The sequence below is a fragment of the Eurosta solidaginis genome, chromosome 1, assembly GCF_040869045.1.
Source record: "Eurosta solidaginis isolate ZX-2024a chromosome 1, ASM4086904v1, whole genome shotgun sequence".
NCBI lineage: Eukaryota > Metazoa > Arthropoda > Insecta > Diptera > Tephritidae > Eurosta > Eurosta solidaginis.
Window position 1 is genome coordinate 301,158,179 of NC_090319.1, and position 19,604 is coordinate 301,177,782.

General features: G+C 37.6%; 1 protein-coding gene across 1 annotated transcript in view; it reads left to right on the forward strand.

Annotated features, from left to right (window-relative positions):
* Positions 1–12,905: 12,905 nt before the first annotated feature.
* LOC137237530 (uncharacterized) overlaps positions 12,906–19,604 on the forward strand; it is a 36,334-nt gene continuing 29,635 nt past the window's right edge. The window contains exon 1 of the mRNA XM_067761266.1: positions 12,906–13,390. Within this exon, the coding sequence (XP_067617367.1) occupies positions 13,125–13,390 (266 nt within the window). The 5' untranslated portion in view covers positions 12,906–13,124. The remainder of the gene's footprint in view (positions 13,391–19,604) is intronic.

Consider the following 19,604-nt stretch of genomic DNA (forward strand, 5'->3'; position numbering starts at 1 on the left):
TTTTCGAAACTTTTCTTTTGCAATATGTCGTCAACGGTTCAAGTGCTACGAGGGCTAATCGGTTTATTGACAACTCTTGCCGACAAAACGGAATATTGTGTATATGTCTTGAACCAAGCAAAATTAAACAAACCTCTTTTTTGCAATACAGGGTTAATCGACAACTTTTATTTCGTGTATATCTCTTTAACTAATGAAATTTTCAAAACATTCTTTTTTGGCGATATATAGACATCCTCTTGTAAATTAAGCCATATAAGGATATTAAGTACCATCATTAACCCTTCAAAGCAAAAATGGGAGTTATCGGTACACAAATGACACAGCACCTACATAAGTTGTCTATATCTCTTGAACCAACCAAGATTTTCAAAAATTTGTTTGCATTACATAGCTACTTAAGTGCAGATTAAGACATAATTATGTTCACCGTTCTATTATTAACGGTTCATATCCGGTTTATCGACAATTACTGTCGACAAAACCCATTATTGTGTATATCTATTCAACCAAACGAAACTTCAAAAAAAAAAAAAAAAAAAATTATAATCAGCCCTATTCTGCATTTCGACTTGGATTGGAATTTTTTCGATTTGGCAATTTTGGTATTCTGTGTTCCAATCTCTTTCGATCCAACTTCGAATCGTTCGATTTTTTGTATTCTGCATTTCGATCGTAGTTCCGTTTTTCTAAGTTGCAAATTAGTTGGCGGAAAAATATTTTCTTGTTATTTTTTTATTAATTTATAACAAACTTTTAACAAAAATGTAAGGAAAACTTGTTAAAGAACGTAGAATGCTTAATGATGATTGTTTTTTTATATGTTTCCAGGTCAAAAACAACATGTCGATGTCCTTGGACGTATTTGCCCCGCAAAAGTATCTAACACATACTTGAAAGCATCCTTGTTAAATCGAAAGTTTTTTTTGAACCTAAATAAGAAAATAAGTCATTAAACTTTACCAAATTTAAGTTCAATTTCTTACAATTCGTCACTCGTCTCAAATGGATTACACAAATCTCGCAATATTTGCCTTTCCATTCTCGCCTGGCCATTTTTGTATGCGTTGTTTTCCAACTCCATAAATAATGCCGCGGCTATTGATTCCATTATAATAGACAGTTATAATTTGTGTCTGTTCGTTGGGTCCAGTTATATGCCGCCGGCGAAGAGGAAGGTGCAGCGAAAACGTAAACAATCCTTGCGGAAAGAATAAATAAATCTTTATAAAGTATTTTAGGCCAGTGCAATGAAATTAGCATCCATAAAATTCAGAACATGTCAACTATATTCGTACAGGAATCCGTTTTAACAAAACTTGGAGGCCAAGGCAGGGAATTGGCCAAAAGAACGACAAAAACACACAATTATGAAAGCACTTCACCCAAAAAAATATAACACTGCGGCAATATATTCTATTGCTTTTTTATAAAATATAAACGTTTTTCAGTGTTTTTTACAAATTTTCTTTAATTTATTTTGTTCCAATGTTCACACATTCCGTACCAACAGCTGATTTCGAAAAATCATTTGGTCTTCCTCTTCTCTTTACGATTCCGTCGTAAAGCGCCATATACACGACACGAACATTTCCGCGAACATTCCCGTTATGTCATGTTTCTGCGACCTTTTCTGTCGTATATGGTGGTGTTTGCCAGTTCGCGCAAATGTTCGCAAAATCAAAATATTTAAATATTTTAATTTTTGGCGAACATTTGCGCGAACTGTTCGTGCGTGTATGGCGAAATAGCTCATAATCGTAGTAATTTCTGAACGGAACAGACGTGCGCGGAAAAGTAAAATGGACAATAAAAAATTTCTGAGTGAATTTATTGAAATGTATAAATCTTTGCCATCATTGTGGCAAGTAAAAAGCAAAGATTATTGTAATAGAATTAAAAAGAATAATGATTATGCGACTTTTGCTGCAGCACAATTGTTGTCCGTATTCATCGCTGTCTGAAAGAGAACTAATGTTCGGCCAAAAGTTCGTATGGTGTATGGCCAAAGCTGCGAACAAGATTGCGGAATGTTCGCGGAAATGTTCGTGTCGTGTATTTGGCACTTTATGCAGAATACCAAACTTCGATTAAAGCGGAGCGTAGAACGAGAACGTAATCGAAATGCAGAATAGGGGTGAATAAAAATTGCTGCAATAATTAGATTCCTACTTATAGAATAATCCTCAAGTCGAGGCAAGATTACAATATTAACGGTTCAGGCTCTAAGGGGCTTAATCGGTTTAGCGACAAGTCTTGTCGAGACAACCAAATTTTGTGTATATCTCTTTATCATCATCATCATCATTAATTAATTGGAGCTTAACAAGTCACATCAGCTATCCCTGTTTTGCGATAACTGACGCCATTTGGGAGCACCGCGGGTGTCAAGTCTCTCTCTAGCTGCCTCTCTTATATCAGTGGAGGTCTCCAGCTAGTCACGGTGGCTACTGAAATACTTTCTTGCTCTGGTCTTCATCAATTTGCATAACATGACCTAGCCAGCGGAGCCTCTGCCAAATGACGTTTAGTAACACCACCAGCTACGTAAAGGGATTCAAGAGGTTGATAAGTGCAATACAAAGCTTTATAGCTTCAAAGCTTCAGCAACCCATTTGTCAACCTCACCTATGCGAAGGGAATCCTGTTACAAATATGAGTGTATCATACACATATTTAGCAGGCAAGGCTCTGGCGACCCCAAGTTCCTAATGGAACTAGGTGGTCGGGAGGGCGGAATGGCCCTCCCAAAGCCTTCGGGGAGTGTCTTTATCGTTAATACAACAACAACAACAACCACCTCCGTAAAAGTTTTGAAGGACCTCTCCGAGCTTTTAGAAACCAAACGACGCTTCGTACAAAGCGACTACCTTTTGTGCGATTTCTTTAACATATTGCTGGGGAAGATAATGCTAGCAGCAGAACTAAACCGTGATGGTACAATCTATCATAAAAGCGCACAATTACTGGAGTATGCTGATTATATTGATATTATTGGCCTGAACAAGCGCGTTGTGAGTTCTGCCTCCTTGGGATTAGATATAGAAGCAAAAAAGTGAGTCTTGCTGTAGGTGAGGTCAAGATGAAGTACTTGCTGTCATGAAAGAAAGAATTGGCGGAAAGTAAAGTCCTCCTTTACAAGTCGTTCAACATACTTGTGCTGATGTATGACTCGGAATCATGGACTCGGATGGCTCTTTGAGTGTTTGAGAGAAAAGTTCTCCGGGAGATTTATGGCCCTGTCCATGTTGCCGACGCCGACTATCGAAGAAGGTATAAAGAAGAACTGTATTGTAGAGCTATGCATAATGAAATCAAATTAATAATGAATTGGGTAATGATAAAACAAAGCCACCGAATGCAGCAAGTTAACCTTTCATCGTTTTAAGTTGTGATAAATAAAGTCATTAACATGAATAATAAAACCAAATTCTAAACGAGCACACTATTTTTCAATTAACTAAAAACCGTTGAGAAAAGTACTAGAATAACTTGAAATGGCTTATTTTGTATTCCAGTAATTAGCATAATGGCCAATGAAATAACCAACGGCATAAATCTTCTTAAAGCGACGTCCTTTGTGCATTACTAAAGCAGCATATTTTTCAAGTTCGGGGTAATTAACCATTCGTTTTTAGTGAATGAAAATTCGCAAATTGTAATCCTCTTGCAGTTCTTAGACGTTAATAATGCATAATACGACAGTAATTATATATGCCATGAGTTTCACGAATTAGCCACGTGTGCGTACATATATTTGGATGTAAGTCGCACAGTGAGTTGTTGCAGTTTTTTGGGTACATACGATTTAATTTTTGACGTGGAAACTTCTTTGTTCTCGATATGAGGGAGTACAGAATGTAAGCGCAAGGTAAGCGTAGGCATAGTATATGGGTTAGTATAGAAGTTAAAACCGAGTGTAGAAATACACTGCAGCATATATTGAGAGCAATGTATGTGGCAGAGTTGATAAGAAAAGGCAGGAAATGGTAAGGAAAGGAAAAGTAAGCAAGGGAAAGAAAAGTTTTGTTATAGGTGTGTGCGGGAAAGGCTACGGCGGTACGGTTGTTGGTCAGGCTTCGTGATATGGCCTATAGGCTTTCTGACTACGGGAAATATACCCTTCATATCAGGTTCAACTTTACCTTTGATAGGACGGACTATTGTGTGCCGATAACTGGTCCCCGTGCAACCTTCACCCCAGTCACTCCCCCAACAGAAGAATGAATGACTCATCTGGGGCAGGGTACCAGTTAACTTGTTCACGTCAGCCTTTCTCAAGCGGAAGTTGCCGCGATTAAGGATGCGGTAGATGAAATGCCGCCCAGTGTTACCATGACTATCTAACATCTACTCGGATAGCAATCGGCTATCAAAGTCTACAGTTCAACTATAGTGCGACCGAGAGTGGTCTGGGAGTGCCTGATCTCACTTGCGATTTTATGATTATCTTGGCCATAGTGATATCCCGGGACTTCAAAGCAGATCTCTTAGCACACATCGATACAACTGAATGGGATGAAGATGGCTGTACGGATTTCGGGATACCGCCTTCCACCTGCGGTCTGGCACTGCATAGATGGACCTTGAGTCAGCTCAGCAATGACGTCCATGTCGATGCCATGATACTACCGACTAGCTTACATCCAAAAATACTGGGTGTGACTTTTGATCAGGATCTACATTTCGGCGAGCATGCATTCTCAATTGTACCTAAAATCCAGGGCCTTAACGAAATCCTCATAACACATGTAGGCAGCACTTGGGGTAGAGATAAACCACGCTAATTGCCATTTGCAAAACAGTTGACCAGCTGCATGCATGCTACGCGTCCCCATTGTGGTCGCCGAGGTGAAAGGATACACACTGCCCCCAGAGCAACTACGTACTGTTTTCTTATGTTCCCATAATGCCATCTACACAGTGAGGCGAGAGCACGTCTTATAAGAGAGAGAAATAAAATGCCGAACAAACAATTGAATACCCAGCAGATTGGGTATCCCAACAGACATCTAATTGAAGAGGCCCACCTTGAAGGGATTTGTGACGTCATCTTCGCAAGCATTATGAGGAAATAAGACACCTGAGAATTCAGCATAATAAGGTCCTCAGTGATATCTACAAAAAGGCATAGGACTTATATGGCAAGAATTGCCCGGTGAGCCCGTTCTTAAAGTCAAATATCCTGAGCTCGCAGTAGAGTAAACGACCTCCCCAGCGAGACGCGCGTCACTCTAGCTCAACTTCGATTTGGAAACTGTAATAGGTTAAACTCTTACCTGCACATAGTCAACCCCCACATACATATTTTGTGTCTTGCTTGTAGCTTGCCCCACATTACACCAACCATCTTTTCAATTGCAATGTAGAACCAACGCCTCTAACACCCATTTCTCTCTATTACACCTCTGTTGACACTGCAAGTTTCCTCGGAATTCCATTAGAGGATATTGCTGAAAATTTGTGAGTGGTCGCACCTATAAAATGGGGCGAAGCACTGCTATAACAACAAAGTTTTGCAAGGGGACAGAACTAGAACTAGTACCATCTGTTTATGCGATATTTCTGCGCTCGTGAAGGTCCGTTTCTAAATTGATTTAATCATTGACCAGTTCGGTCCGCGCATGTCGGAAGCAAAACAAATTTACTACACTATTTTATTACATAAGTTTACAAAGTGGAGTAGTACGTATGTATGTATATATATATATATGTTAAAAGGCAAAGCAAATTTAAAAATATTCATCTCCCACCTGTTTGTACTGCAATGTTCCATTTTCCTACGTCATCGAATTACTGTACTTTGTAAAGCCTCAGTTCGAATGCCGCTGTGATGTAATGCAATAAAAATGCGGAGTAGAGCAGCAGCGGAAATAAAGGACAATGTAGCCGGACAATGGCAAGGAAAGCAAAACCAAGTACGATTTGTCATTGAAATACAAAAGAAAAATATCATTGAAATGCGGTGTATTGAATTGTTTCATATGGTATTTCGTCATGTCGGTATAAATGTTTTTATTCATTCAGGGAAACCGCTGAATTTTTATTCACTACATTGACTCCATGAATTAAATGAACAATGGGAATTAAGTGATGTCCTGATTTAAAAAGTCTTTCGTACTGGTTACTTTTATTATATTCGTTTAATATTTCATAAAAAAGAGACTCTGCTAACTGCGCGGAATCAGCATTCTTTATATCGGGTCTTAAGCCCACCGTGAATCCACATTTCATCAGTTTTGAACCCGTCCTTACTGGCAAGATGATGACGAGCACTCCATGGAAAATCGCAAGTTCGTGCCTATTTGCTAATTGCTCTTATTAATTCTTAATATCAATAGATTTTCAACTCGCTTGGTTTGATTGCGTGAGGCTTCGTCACGCGTCTAGTGTACATTTGCATGTATATGTATGCAGACATTTCTTATGAATCATTCTTAGAGGCGAATCATGTATATTGAAACACGACTCAACAGGTCACTTTCAACCAAGTGAGTGACAGTCAATCAGGGTGCATTTGTGAACTTATTGGTATTATGTTGTGACGATAACGAATATGAGTGATTGGGACGGAAACACTTGGCTTCGCTGGAAGATATAAAATATTATGTATGCAGCACTCCGACACAACATTCAAAAAAGTTCCCGCCATCCAAAAATTACTTTCCCACCAAAAAAATAAGCACCATGACAAAGTATTTTCAACCGGATGTAACGTTCCTTGCCATAATTAGTGCTAAATTTTAAATATCTTTTAACAATGAAGATTCGTCCCTGCTTTTTCTTTACATACGAGTAGGATTCATTGCAAAACTCTTTTACTCTCCATTTTCGAACCATCAGAAACCCTGAAGGCGTTCAATACTTTGCTAACAATAGCTGGGCCATTTTCTGTTCAGGATTTATCATTAAAGGATAACACCACTCAGAGAGGAGCACTCCCTGCTTTTTTCCGATAACTATGTGCCTTTCTATTGCTGTCCAAATCACTAAACAGTCAAATAAACTCAAATGTTCTGTATTAAAAAGCTCTTTATTTACAACACTACTAGGGTACTAGAGCCTCACAATTCGCGTACTTCAATTATAAACTGTTAAAATTAAACTGAACCAATTTTCCCAGACTGCACTGCTTATGTACTCTCAGTTGCCTCGTTCGCCTATTTCTTCCAGGGGCTAGATTTTTCGCGAACATCCTTCTCGATAAGTGCTAGTTAACTTCTTTCATATATCTGCATCCCATATTCGCTATTGTCTTCGATGTATATGTGTAAGTAATGAGGCCTCCGCTCTTTGTTGCTGCGTACAAGTGTGTTTTAATAATTAATTTATTGTTGTCTACGCTCGTAGCTGCTGTTTGCATCTGGGCAATGCCGTTTGCTGTCTCATCTGCTTACACTGCTACAGCATTTATCTACTAACGGCATAGTGATGTGTCGGAGTTCCTCAAATACGTCAAAATAAATTGAAGTTGTGTAGGCATCTGTTCCATGACAAACCGCTAGGTCGTCGATAACATGCCTATAACACTCGTATAACTAATCGATAGCATATCGATACTATTCGATAAATAAGCGACGAAGTTTTGACAATGAATCGATGTTGATAAAAAATTAGTAACACGTAAAATCTATTACTTTTGAATATCCAATCGAAAACTTCTCGATAACAAATCGATAACTTCCCCATATCAAATCGATTACTTTCTGATAAAGAATTTTTAACTTTTCGGTAATGAATCGATAACTTCAAAAGAAAACGTAGATAAATTTTCGATAAAACGGCGATAACATATTGGTAACACTGCGATAGCAAATCGGTACCAAATCGATCACTTTTTGATAATATATTGATATCTTTTCGACAAATAATCGAAAACATTACTTTAATAAACAATTACTTTCGGATGATGAATCGATAAATTTCCGATAGCACGCCGAATGGTAACCTTTCGATAACAAATTGATAACACCCCGTCCTGTTTCGGTTCCGTCTCCAGTTTTAACTTCTAATCTTTCCTTTGGGAGACCTTCCTTTCCTTTTTTTCTTTCCTCGCCTTGCCTTGTTGTTCAACTGTTTGATTTTCCTCATATCAAATCTACCACGTACATGCATTGTTCCCACGCTACTCAATAGTGCAGTGAATCTACTTACTATGGAATTCTTTATTCCCCAATATAACTTACAACGTCCAAAGGCTACGTTTAAGCTACATTGCGCTTACAATAATCTGCCTGATATTGACAAGAATTCTTACAGCTGTTAAATTATTTTGGGTAATTTCGAATACATCGGGCTATCTTTTTATTTTTATGTTCATACATGGGAACGAAATATCTCTTTATGCTGGAACCTGACAATGATGCAATACTATTGGCAAACAATGGGGTATTAACTCCCAATATATGCAGCTGTTTGGGGTAGTCGTATGGTGGCCAGCCATGAACAAGGCATCAAATCTCTAGTAGGATCAGCATAAGTGGTGCTCTCAGGGCAACGACAAGCGAAGCTTTTCAGATCATTCTTGATATTCAACCCTTAGCATTAGCAGGAAACCGGCCAGGAGCAACGTCAGCCGTGCGTTCAAAGGAGTCGTCCAATTATAGTACTAAACCATAGGACACTCAAGCATACTAGATAATTATGGTTTTCTTCCTCGAAGAGGAAACCGCTATGCGACCACATCATTTCCGGACAGCAACTTTATGGTAAAAATTCCCAGCAGGCCAGTGAAAAGTCATCTGCCATCCATATGCCATTCGGAGTCGGCATAATATACGTAGGGGACTTTAGCCAATTTGTAGGGAAAATTTAAAGCAGCACGTCGCAATTCGGAAGAGAAGCTAAATCTCCTCGTTGGTAAATCGAGCCAAGTACTTATTTTTCATTTCATTCCCAGCTAAGATTATCGCATTTTCATACACATCGATGTCTATATGTTAAACGGTAGGGTTGAAGGAGGGGTGGGTCTATTCATAAGACCGAGAAATGTCAGCTATCATGGAAGCGTCGGTTTAGATAAAAAAACACACTGTCAGCAACAACGAAAGCCTTTCGGTTATTAAATTTCTTCTTACTCTTACGATGACGTTGCAACACCAGATTTTTTTATAAAGAACACTAAAGAATATCCTTTGACACATGTAAGCTAATGTTAAAAGGGTATATCTTACGCCAAGCCAACAATAGATAGCTACAAATCCCAGTGTGTTGGATATTTAAGAAAACCTTATAAAATCGAATCTTTGAAAATACATTTTCCACACTTGTACTAGTATCAACTACTTGCAGGCCTGCAGAAAGGCTAGGAGTGCTCTTTCCTCGATGATGCAGGAGTTGTAAAGAGGATGAAGAGGAGAAAACGGTGGATCAACTCATGCACAACTGCCCGTGTGCTAGGGAGCGCTGTCTGGGACTTCTCTTTCTGGATAATATACGCTAGATAGTGGAGTACGATATCAAGGACTAGGTAGCTTTTATCAGATCCTCGAATTTGTTTAAAGAAGGTCGTGGTGTCTTTTTCGCTATGGGATTGCTGACACTGGCTCATGTGTGTCTCCGCGGCAACCGTTGCAACTAAACTAACCAACGCTCTTATGGTGCTTAAGGTATCTGACACCACGACTGCTATCGTTTTTGCAAACTTTGCCTCATGCTTCAGCCGATGGCATCGACCTCGAAAGTGGCAAGTTCAGAGCCAAGCATTGAGCCCAGGCTAATGGAATAAAAAATTATATTTACATACTTACATATATGGAAAAAGACGTCGGATTGAAGCCACATTTTTTTTTTATATTTTATGGGCCGACACGGCTAAATAAGTTAAGCCTCAATCTTATTATGCCGGAATGGCCTCATTGAATAACGCTATGCTTCTGACGTAACCCAATGTGCCATATACAAGATTGGAGATCGAGCGTTGTCGCTCAGCTGTACAAAATTGCCGCATTATACTCCAGGCACCTGTTGGATATTTCTAAAAATACATTACATAATAATAGCAATTAATGCTGGAAAAATATTTAAAATCGTATCTAACTATGCGCATCTAACGGGAATATATTTAATGTCCAAAAACTTTTTTTAATATGCCCAAGACAACTGACCTAAGCTTCTTTGTAATCGGATACAGAAGTGCGCACCTAATCTTATTAAAAACCAACTAATTACAGTCAAACATATTTTTTATTTATTTATTTAATTGTTTATTTATTTAAAATTATAATCGACTCAAAAACAAAGCGGTCGACTGCTAAGAATAGTAGATTCAATTAAAAGAAAAGAACGTACATAAACTTACAAGCCAAGAATTAAAGTAAATTATATATAATTATACGCATTACAATTTCAATTATAGTATACAGAAAGTAACAATGTTATTTAAGAATTTATTTATGTGTGCCCAGTGGGGGGCCGTCGTGAGGAGCTTAGAAGGGAGCTTACGCGAAGTGTTCAGAAAGGAGCTCGGTGCCCATAAGGGGGCTGACGCGACGTGCTCATAAAGGAGCCGGATGCCCAGTAGCGGGAACACGCGAAAGAGAAATAAAATTGGAATATCAGAATAAACCTAAGAGTATGGCAGTATGTAAAGCGGCAAATGAGATAGATATAAAGACCTTGGTGAAATAATAAATACGTACCACATGAAAGACGGGCACCTGTGCGTATACGTAACTTCTTCTTATATTATTTGGTGCAAAAGAATTACATACATACATATGTACATGCAATTTTACAAGTTAAGCTAATATAAGAAAAGAAACAGTTTAATACACTTCAGTCCTATTTTTTAATGTGCTTTGCGACGAACCATGTAAGTATATACAGCAGCGAACAAAAAATTAGCAGTGGGAATTTTTTCAAACCAGTTAAATTTTTATTTTTTTTATTTTCGAGATTTTAAGAAATAATTTCTATAAATCTTGTAGATGGAACTGTGAAAGCCAATCTCAAAAACGTTTTCGAACAAATTCGAAAATTCTAGAAAGTTTTACGAAATTTGCGAACTATTTTTCAGATTTTCTTCCATAAAGAGTTTAGTGATCCTTACGTTACAAAATTCCTTTTTACATCATTGGCGAGTCCGATATTAGAATGTGGATCGATAATTTGGAATTCGCGTTATCAAGTTAATGTGGATAGACCAGAATCAATTCAAAAACAGTTTTTACTTTTCGTCTTGAGAAATCTTCAATGGGACTGTCCGTATAATCTTCCTCCTTACACTAATCAGTTAAAACTAATAAATCTTCATACCCTTGCAGGTCGTAGAGAAATGCTAAGAGTACTATTTATTTGCCTTAAAAAAAAACGTTTTTGTCTTCTCTTAATAATTAAAAAATTATATTTTTGTGAATCTATACTCTATCTATACTCAGCTGATGAGTTTCTCTTTAGCTGAGCGGTTTCAGATCTCGGCGCTTAAGAAGCCACTGCCTCTCAAAGACTCGTCGGTAACAAAAAAAGGTATAAATTATAAATAAAACATAAGGAAGAATTAGAATAAAAAAAAACTATGCATGAATTAAAAAAAATAATAATAATAATAGTAACAGGATTAGCCTGGTTTCATCGGGCCACTTGAGGGCAGTGCGCTGCCACAACGTCCGATAAAAAAAAAATATTTTACCCTTTCTACTTATTGAAAAAAATATAAAACAACCTTCGAGAAAAAAATTTTCAAAAACCAATGGTAATTTTCAGACAACTTTAACTTGTACTTTGTCGGACTAAAACTTATTGAGTTACACACAAAACTGTATGCTCAAAAAATACAGAGAACTACGAAAAAAAAAAGGCGGGATATACCTCCAAGAAGAATTCAGGCCGAGCTTCTCTTCTAGTTTGAGTCGTGCTACTTTTAATTTTTCCTACAAATTGGCGCGATGGGACCTACATATTTTACGTCGACTTCGAACGGCATCTGCAAGGTAGAGTGTTTGCCAAATCACTGCAGAAGGGCGATCCCGCTTGAAAAAAACTTGTTTCTAAATGTTTGATATTTCTTCCGCCGGGACTTGAGATGTTCGGTGTGCTAGACAGAGTAGGCTACCACCACGCCACAGCGGTCGCCAGCACTACGAATAAAAAGTTGGCAATTTTTAGTAAAATTGTCTCGAATTTTAAAATTTTGTCGAAATCTTTTTTGAGATTGGTTTCCATTTTTTCAGTTTAAGAAATCATAGAAGCTTAATTTTAAAATATCAAAACTTAAAAGAAAGGATTAAATTTACGAAATTTGATAGAAAAAATTTTCACTGCTATTTGCTTTTTCACTATTGTAGGTACTGAGCTTTGCATGTAAAACAAAAATTTCGCAACCAAAATGTTACGTTAACAAAAGAGATCTGAATTCATTTCACAAATCAATGCTTTTACTGTTGAGCTCATTATTTTCTGTTTCCAAGAAACATGTTCAACAAACGTGACCTTTTAAAGACTCCAAGTAGCATAAATATTTCTTTTGAATACAATTAAAAAAAAAAAAACAATTTGAATTTACAACTGTGGCGAAAGACTGTTAAAAATAGGGCTCTTATTCCAATTGTCTTCATTCGATGCTATACAAACCTTAATTGTTGGCTTTAATAACGCAAGCACAGCAGAACAAGCAAACGCAGATCGGTTTCCCGCGACCGCGGAACAATTCATTTATCATCTTCTTTACATTTTACTAATAAAAAAATGAATGAATGAAGATAACAAGAGGTAGGAGAAAGGATACAAAAACACGTGCATGCAACGGATCTGCGCATGCGCCAAAGCACAACCGGCATTCGGAGCTTTTCACTAAAGTCAACTGTTGATAATATCGTACCTAAATGTTAAATTACTGCCGACAAAATTGTTTATAAAAAGCGCAACACATTTGATAAATCAACAGTTACCGTTAGCAGGCGGCACCGTATTGACGCATAAATAAAAGCAAGGATACACGCGTTGTGCTAACAATGATAAGTGCTTATTAATTCGTGAGACACTGCATAGAAAAAAATAACAAAAAAAGTGCAGAAAAAATGTATACAAAATAAAAATTGTATACAAAAGAAATTGTGAGAAAAATCACAAATAAAAGCCAAAACAAAAACCACTTTGCTTGAATAAAATTTAAAAATCGCATTAAAATGTCACTCAACGCCTGTTTCGGAGTATTTGTTCTTAGCCTTTTGCTGCTCTTACATATTTCCTTAGTGAATTCGCAAAACGACACAGAATCATGGTTGACAGCTGCATTAACCAATAATGGCTCTACAGCTGGCAATGCTAGTAAATGTGGTGATACACAACATATGGTCGATGAGTGCTTTAAGGATTTGCCACCTCATCTAATGGAATTTTTACAGACCACCAAGATTGCTATCAACGAGCGTGAAATTGCATTAAAATGCACGTAAGTGTAGAGTTATGAGCAAGTGAGTACGATTCATATTTGTGGGTTTAATATTTATACCCAGTTGTACTAGCGCCATCTATTGAAGGTTCAGCTCGAAAAATGTTGTAAGCGTCAGTCGTTATTGTTCCGGTCAGTAAAGAAAAATTTTCCTTATGGAATAAGCAATTAAAAAGGTTAAAACGATTCTTTGCTTTCCTAAAGAACTGTGATTCAGTTGGCTTTTTTTTATATTAAAGGTTCAAAATTAAATGAAGCATTTTTCTTCAGAGCCGTAGTTTGCAAAATTGTGGGCTACATTATTTTTGCGCTCATGGAGTTTCTGCTATTTGTACAAATGCTTAAAATCACATAATGTAAATAAGAATGATGATTTGTAAACTTCTACAACGAAAAAAGTATAAATTTCCTGTAGTAAATTTACTTCTCAATCTCTTTCACAACGATAAACTTAGAAAATCCTTTGAACCCTTGGAACAACGTGACATCAGAACGGACGAGGCAGCACCTTGTAAATTGCTCCAAAAGCCTTTTCTCCTGCGATTGGGACTTGACCCCCACTTCTGCGATGGTTGAACTGTTACAGACAAATTTAGGCTAAGTCATGCCTTTGTTGTTTTGCAAATTTTCCTAATTTTCTTCCTCTCATTATACTCAGTTGAGCAGAGCTCACAGAGTATATTAACTTTGATTGGAAAATGGTTGCTTGTACAGGTATAAAGGAATGAGATAGATATAGACTTCCATATATCAAAATCATCAGTATCGAAAAAAAATTTGATTGAGCCATGTCCGTCCGTCCGTCCGTCCGTCTGCCCGTTAACACGATAACTTGAGTAAATTTTGGGGTACCTTGATGAAATTTGGTATGCACGTTCCTGGGCACTCATCTCAGATCGCTATTTAAAATGAACGATATCGGGCTATAACCACGCCCACTTTTTCGATATCGAAAATTTCGAAAAATCGAAAAAGTTCGATAATTAATTACCAAAGACGGATAAAGCGACGAAACTTGTTATGTGAGTTGAACTTATGACGCAAAATACAAAATTTGTAAAATTTTGGACAATGGGCGTCGCACCGCCCACTTTTAAAAGAAAGTAATTTAGAAGTTTGCAAGCTGTAATTTGGCAGTCGCTAAAGATATCATGATGAAATTTGGCAGGAACGTTACTCCTATTACTATATCTATGTTTAACAAAAATTAGCAAAATCGGAGAACGACCATGCCCACTTTTAAAAAAAAATTTTTTAAAGTCAAATTAAAAAAAAAGTTATTATCTTTACAGTATATAAGTAAATTATGTCAACATTCAACTCAAGTAATGACAATGGTGCAGCAAAATACAAAAATAAAAGAAAATCTCAAAATGGGCGTGGCCACGCCCTTTTTCATTTAATTTGTCTAGGATACTTTTAATGCCATAAGTCTAATAAAAATTTACCAATCCTTTTGAAATTTGGTAGGGGCTTAGATTCTAGGACGATAACTGTTTTCTGTGAAAAAGGGCGAAATCGGTTGAAACCACGCTCAGTTTTTATACACAGTCGACCGACTGTCCTTCCGCTCAGCCGTTAACACGATAACTTGAGCAAAAATCGATATATCTTTACCAAACTCAGTTCACGTACTTATCTGAACTCACTTTGTATTGGTAAAAAAATGGCCGAAATCCGACTATGACCACACCCACTTTTTCGATATCGAAAATGACGAAAAATTAAAAGAATGCCATAATTCTGTACCAAATACGAAAAAAGGGATGAAACATGGTAAGGTAATTGGATTGTTTTATTGACACAAAATATAACTTTAGAAAAAAACTTTGTAAAATGGATGTGACACCTACCACATTAAGTAGAAGAAAATGAAAAGTTCTGCAGGGCGAAATCAAGAGCCCTTGGAATATTGGCAGGAATACTGTTCGTGGTATTACTTATGTAAATAAATTAGCGGTACCCGACAGATGATGTTCTGGGTCTCCCTGGTCCAAATTTTGGTCGATATCTCGAAAACGCCTTCACTTATACAATTACCACCACTCCTTTTTAAAACCCTCATTAATACTTTTAATTTGATACCCATATTGTACCAACAAATTCTAGAGACACCCCTGGTCCACCTTTATGACGATATCTCGAAAAGGCGTCCGCCTATAGAACATAGGCCCACCCCCTTTTAAAATACTCATTAACACCTTTGATTTGATACCCATGCCGTACAAACAAATTCTAGAGACACCCCTGGTCCACCTTTATGGCGATATTCCGAAAAGGCGTCCACCTGTAGAACTAAGGCCCACGCCCTTTTAAAATAGTCATTAAAACCCTTCATTTGATACCCATATTGTACCAACAAATTCTAGAGACACCCCTGGTCCACCTTTATGAGGATATCTCGAAAAGGCGTCCGCCTATAGAACTAAGGCCCACTCCCTTTTAAAATACTTATTAACACCTTTCATTTGATATCCATATCGTAAGGTCACCCTGGCCGGCCTTTATGGCGATATCTCGAAAAGGCGTCCACCCATAGAAGTAAGGCCCACTCCCTTTTAAAATAATCATTAAGACCTTTCGTTTGATACCCATATTGTACAAACGCATTCTAGAGTCACCCCTGGTCCACCTTTATGGCGATATATCGAAAAGGCGTCCACCTATAGAACTAAGGCCCACACCCTTTTAAAATACTCATTAACTCCTTTCATTTGATACCCATATCGTACAAACAAATTCTAGAGTCAGCCATGGTCGACCTTTATGGCGATATCCCTAAATGGCGTCCACCTATAGAACTATGCCCCACTCCCTCTTAAAATACCTTTAATACCTTCCATTTGATACACATGTCATACAAACACATTCCAGGGTTACCCTAGGTTCATTTTGCTAAATGGTGATTTTCCCTTATTTTGTCTCCATAGCTCTCAACTGAGTATGCAATGTTCGGTTACACCCGAACTTAGCCTTCCTTACTTGTTTTTTTATAATTTCAACAGCACATACTTTTGTATGTTTGCTTGTACCAAAGCTATGCTTTGTTGTTGGCAAGATCAGTTTATGAACTCGTTTTGCTTTGTTTTATAAATTGAAATACAAAGAATGATTAACTGAATGTTTATTTTTATTATTAAGCGGGCAGTGTCTATTCTATGAATATATGTGAAGGAATTATAATTAATCTTTTGAAGCTTTTTTGAACCGTGACGATTACATGTTGTTGGCATGGGTTAAGGATTTCGACCATTTTCGAAAGTATAATTGGTAGGTTTTTATTTGATTTCCTGCTGCCCACATGTGCAAAGAACAGGCCGTGGATTTAAGCACATACTCGAAAATATTTAGTTAGCTATGTAAGCTTGAACTCTCATGACTGGCATGACGTAGTAACATTCTCAAAAATCAATTGAGAAATTACCCATATAACTCACTTGATCGATGACAGTCAACTAAGTCCTCTCTTTCTCTCTTTCCTTCCTGAACTCCTGTTGGAGCATAGGGCCTCGGCAACGGATTTGAATCTTATTCTATTTGGTGCTATTCTCGTGACATCATTCCACGCATAACCTGCATCTTCCAATTCTTTATCGACAGTTCTACGCCAGGTTTTCGCTGGCGCCCCGGGGTTTCTGCTTCACTGGGGGTTCCACCGCAATGCTTGCCTTGCTATATTGTCTGTAGGCTTCCTAATCGAGTGTCCAACCCACGACCACTTGCGTTTTGCAATTTCTGTGGCTGATTTTGTTTGGCCTGTCCTTAGCCATAATTCGTCGTTTGTTATTTTTTCGGGCCATCGAATTTTCAGGATTCGGCGTAGGCATTTATTAATAAAAACTTGCAGGCGCTTCTCAATTATGCTTGAACTTTTCCACGCCTCACAAGCATAAAAGAGCACTGATTTAACATTTGAATTAAAAACTTGCAGCTTAGTTTTCAATGATATGTGACTGGACCTCCATACTTCTGTCAGTTGGCCGAAAGCCGCTCTTGCTTTATTTATGGGGGATGACGTTACATCCTCGTCCGCACCGCTTCTATTTGCGATAATAATGCCGAGGTAAACTGCGGATTCTACACATTCAATTTCGTTTCCATCGACAGTAAACATTGTTGGTCTTGCTGAAACATTATAACCGCATTTTATGACTTTTGTTTTGTCGGTATTGATACTTAGCCCGGCCCTTTTGACGTATCTGTCCACGGCTTCTAAATTATATTGTAGGTCTGTGCCTCTGTGACTTAGCAGACAGACATCGTCTGCATACTCTAAGTTTTCTAACTGCTCGAAAGGTGTCCACTGTATTCCAAGCCTGCCGTTTGTCGCATGCCTCATAATTCCATCCAATGCCACGATGAACAAAAGCGGAGTTACTAAGTTTTAACTCTGAGAGCAAGACATTAAATGTTTCATGATAATCAGTTTAAACATAAAGAGAACAGACGATCATCATGCATAAGGCAAACCTTCCACATGTACTGCATACATTTCTAGGTAGTAGAATTCTAAATCATAGACTATATGCATAAAATTAGTAAACGTTTTTTTCAAAGCAATCAGTTGAAATTTCAATATAATATTCTAGTGATTACTACCAAAAATATACTTTATTACTTTTATGCATATGGCCCAATATGGCCGTTTTTTCAGTCATACAAATCTATTGTCTTGGACTGTGAATTGGCACATTGTCTGCTTCCGAGTCTGTCAAATTCTGCGTATTTAGGAGAGATCAAAATATACCTTATATTAAAATATATTTAGTAAGGGGTGTCTATTGCAAATTATTTTGCATACTTCTTACCTTCTTTAGTCTTCATACCGGTTTTCGATTTCTCACATTCACTCAAATGCCCATTGCGGTTTAGTCTTACTCCAAAACATTTGATATACACTGTGCTAGGCGTGGAGTTAGGTTTTTTCTTAGACGTCGTACGCTCCGATTTCTGCTGGCCGTTTTACGCTTACTTTCAGTAACTTTAAGACAGTGGAAACAAACTGTTGATGTGACGAGCTTTTAAAACGTGAAAAATGTGTTTCACACCAAATCATTGGCTTCCAATATGCTTTTCTTCTTACCTCTCTCATCTTTGGGAATTAGCCGCTTCTAGTGGTACATAGAAGAAGTGATTCTTCGGTACAGCCGAATAGTCATGAATTGGGCTTCTTCTTCAGCTCAAGGAGTCCTGCTGTAGGACACTAGACACAACCCCGTAAGTGTCTAAATATGTTTTCGAATCCAATGTACCCACGTTGGGCTTTGGAACTACCGCGTAAGAATCATTTTCGTGGTTTATGTCCTGGCCGATACAAAGGTTGAAATCAGGCAACATGAGCAAGACATGGAAAAAATAGGTGGCTATTGTGTCGGATTTGAGGAATAGAAGAACCATGAACTTCTAAATTATATGATTGATGACATTCAAATCTCGCAGAGTGGGATTGTAGAATTATTTAATTCGACACTCCTGTTATTTAGCGCTCCCCAGGCTGATTTACTTGTAGATATAGCTACCTGAAGTAATATGTTCCAGCATTGAAAAATCTGTCATGAACCCAACATATGAAAAATCCGGCTTCAAATCGATTGAAATAAGACAGAAAACAATGCCGAAAAATATGATCACGAAAACAATACCGAAGTGATCCGGAAATACCCCAGAAATTATCACCAAGAAAAAATCCGGGAATCATTCCGAAATGATCTCTAAACGGTTCATAATGATCTGAAAACAGTACCTGCGTGGTCCGCAATAAAGCTTCACAATGTCTTAAAGGACCAAAAGCAGTTCTCTGAGGTCAACGGTCATCGCTAACCCTTTAAATCTCAAATCAAATAGCACTGATCTGATAAAAACTAATTCGCATACAATCCGGCTTATAATATTTGTGGTCTACACTGAAAGAATAAGACTAGTAAAATCAACCGAAATACGGGTCAATTCAACCGAAATTTCTGTCAATTTTTATCCATCGCAATAAGATGTTGAATCAACTGCTCACAAATCGTTGATTCGTATTGACCGTTTTAGTAGTCCAATGAACCAAAAAAAGTTGTTGCGACAGCTTTGTACGACAGTACCTATGTTGCCATATACATACATACGTAAATATGTGAATACATAAATACGTATGCTTGCTACATATACATACATATGTACGCACTTACTAAAAAAAAAAATTTAAAAATGTAAGGCGCGATAACCTCCG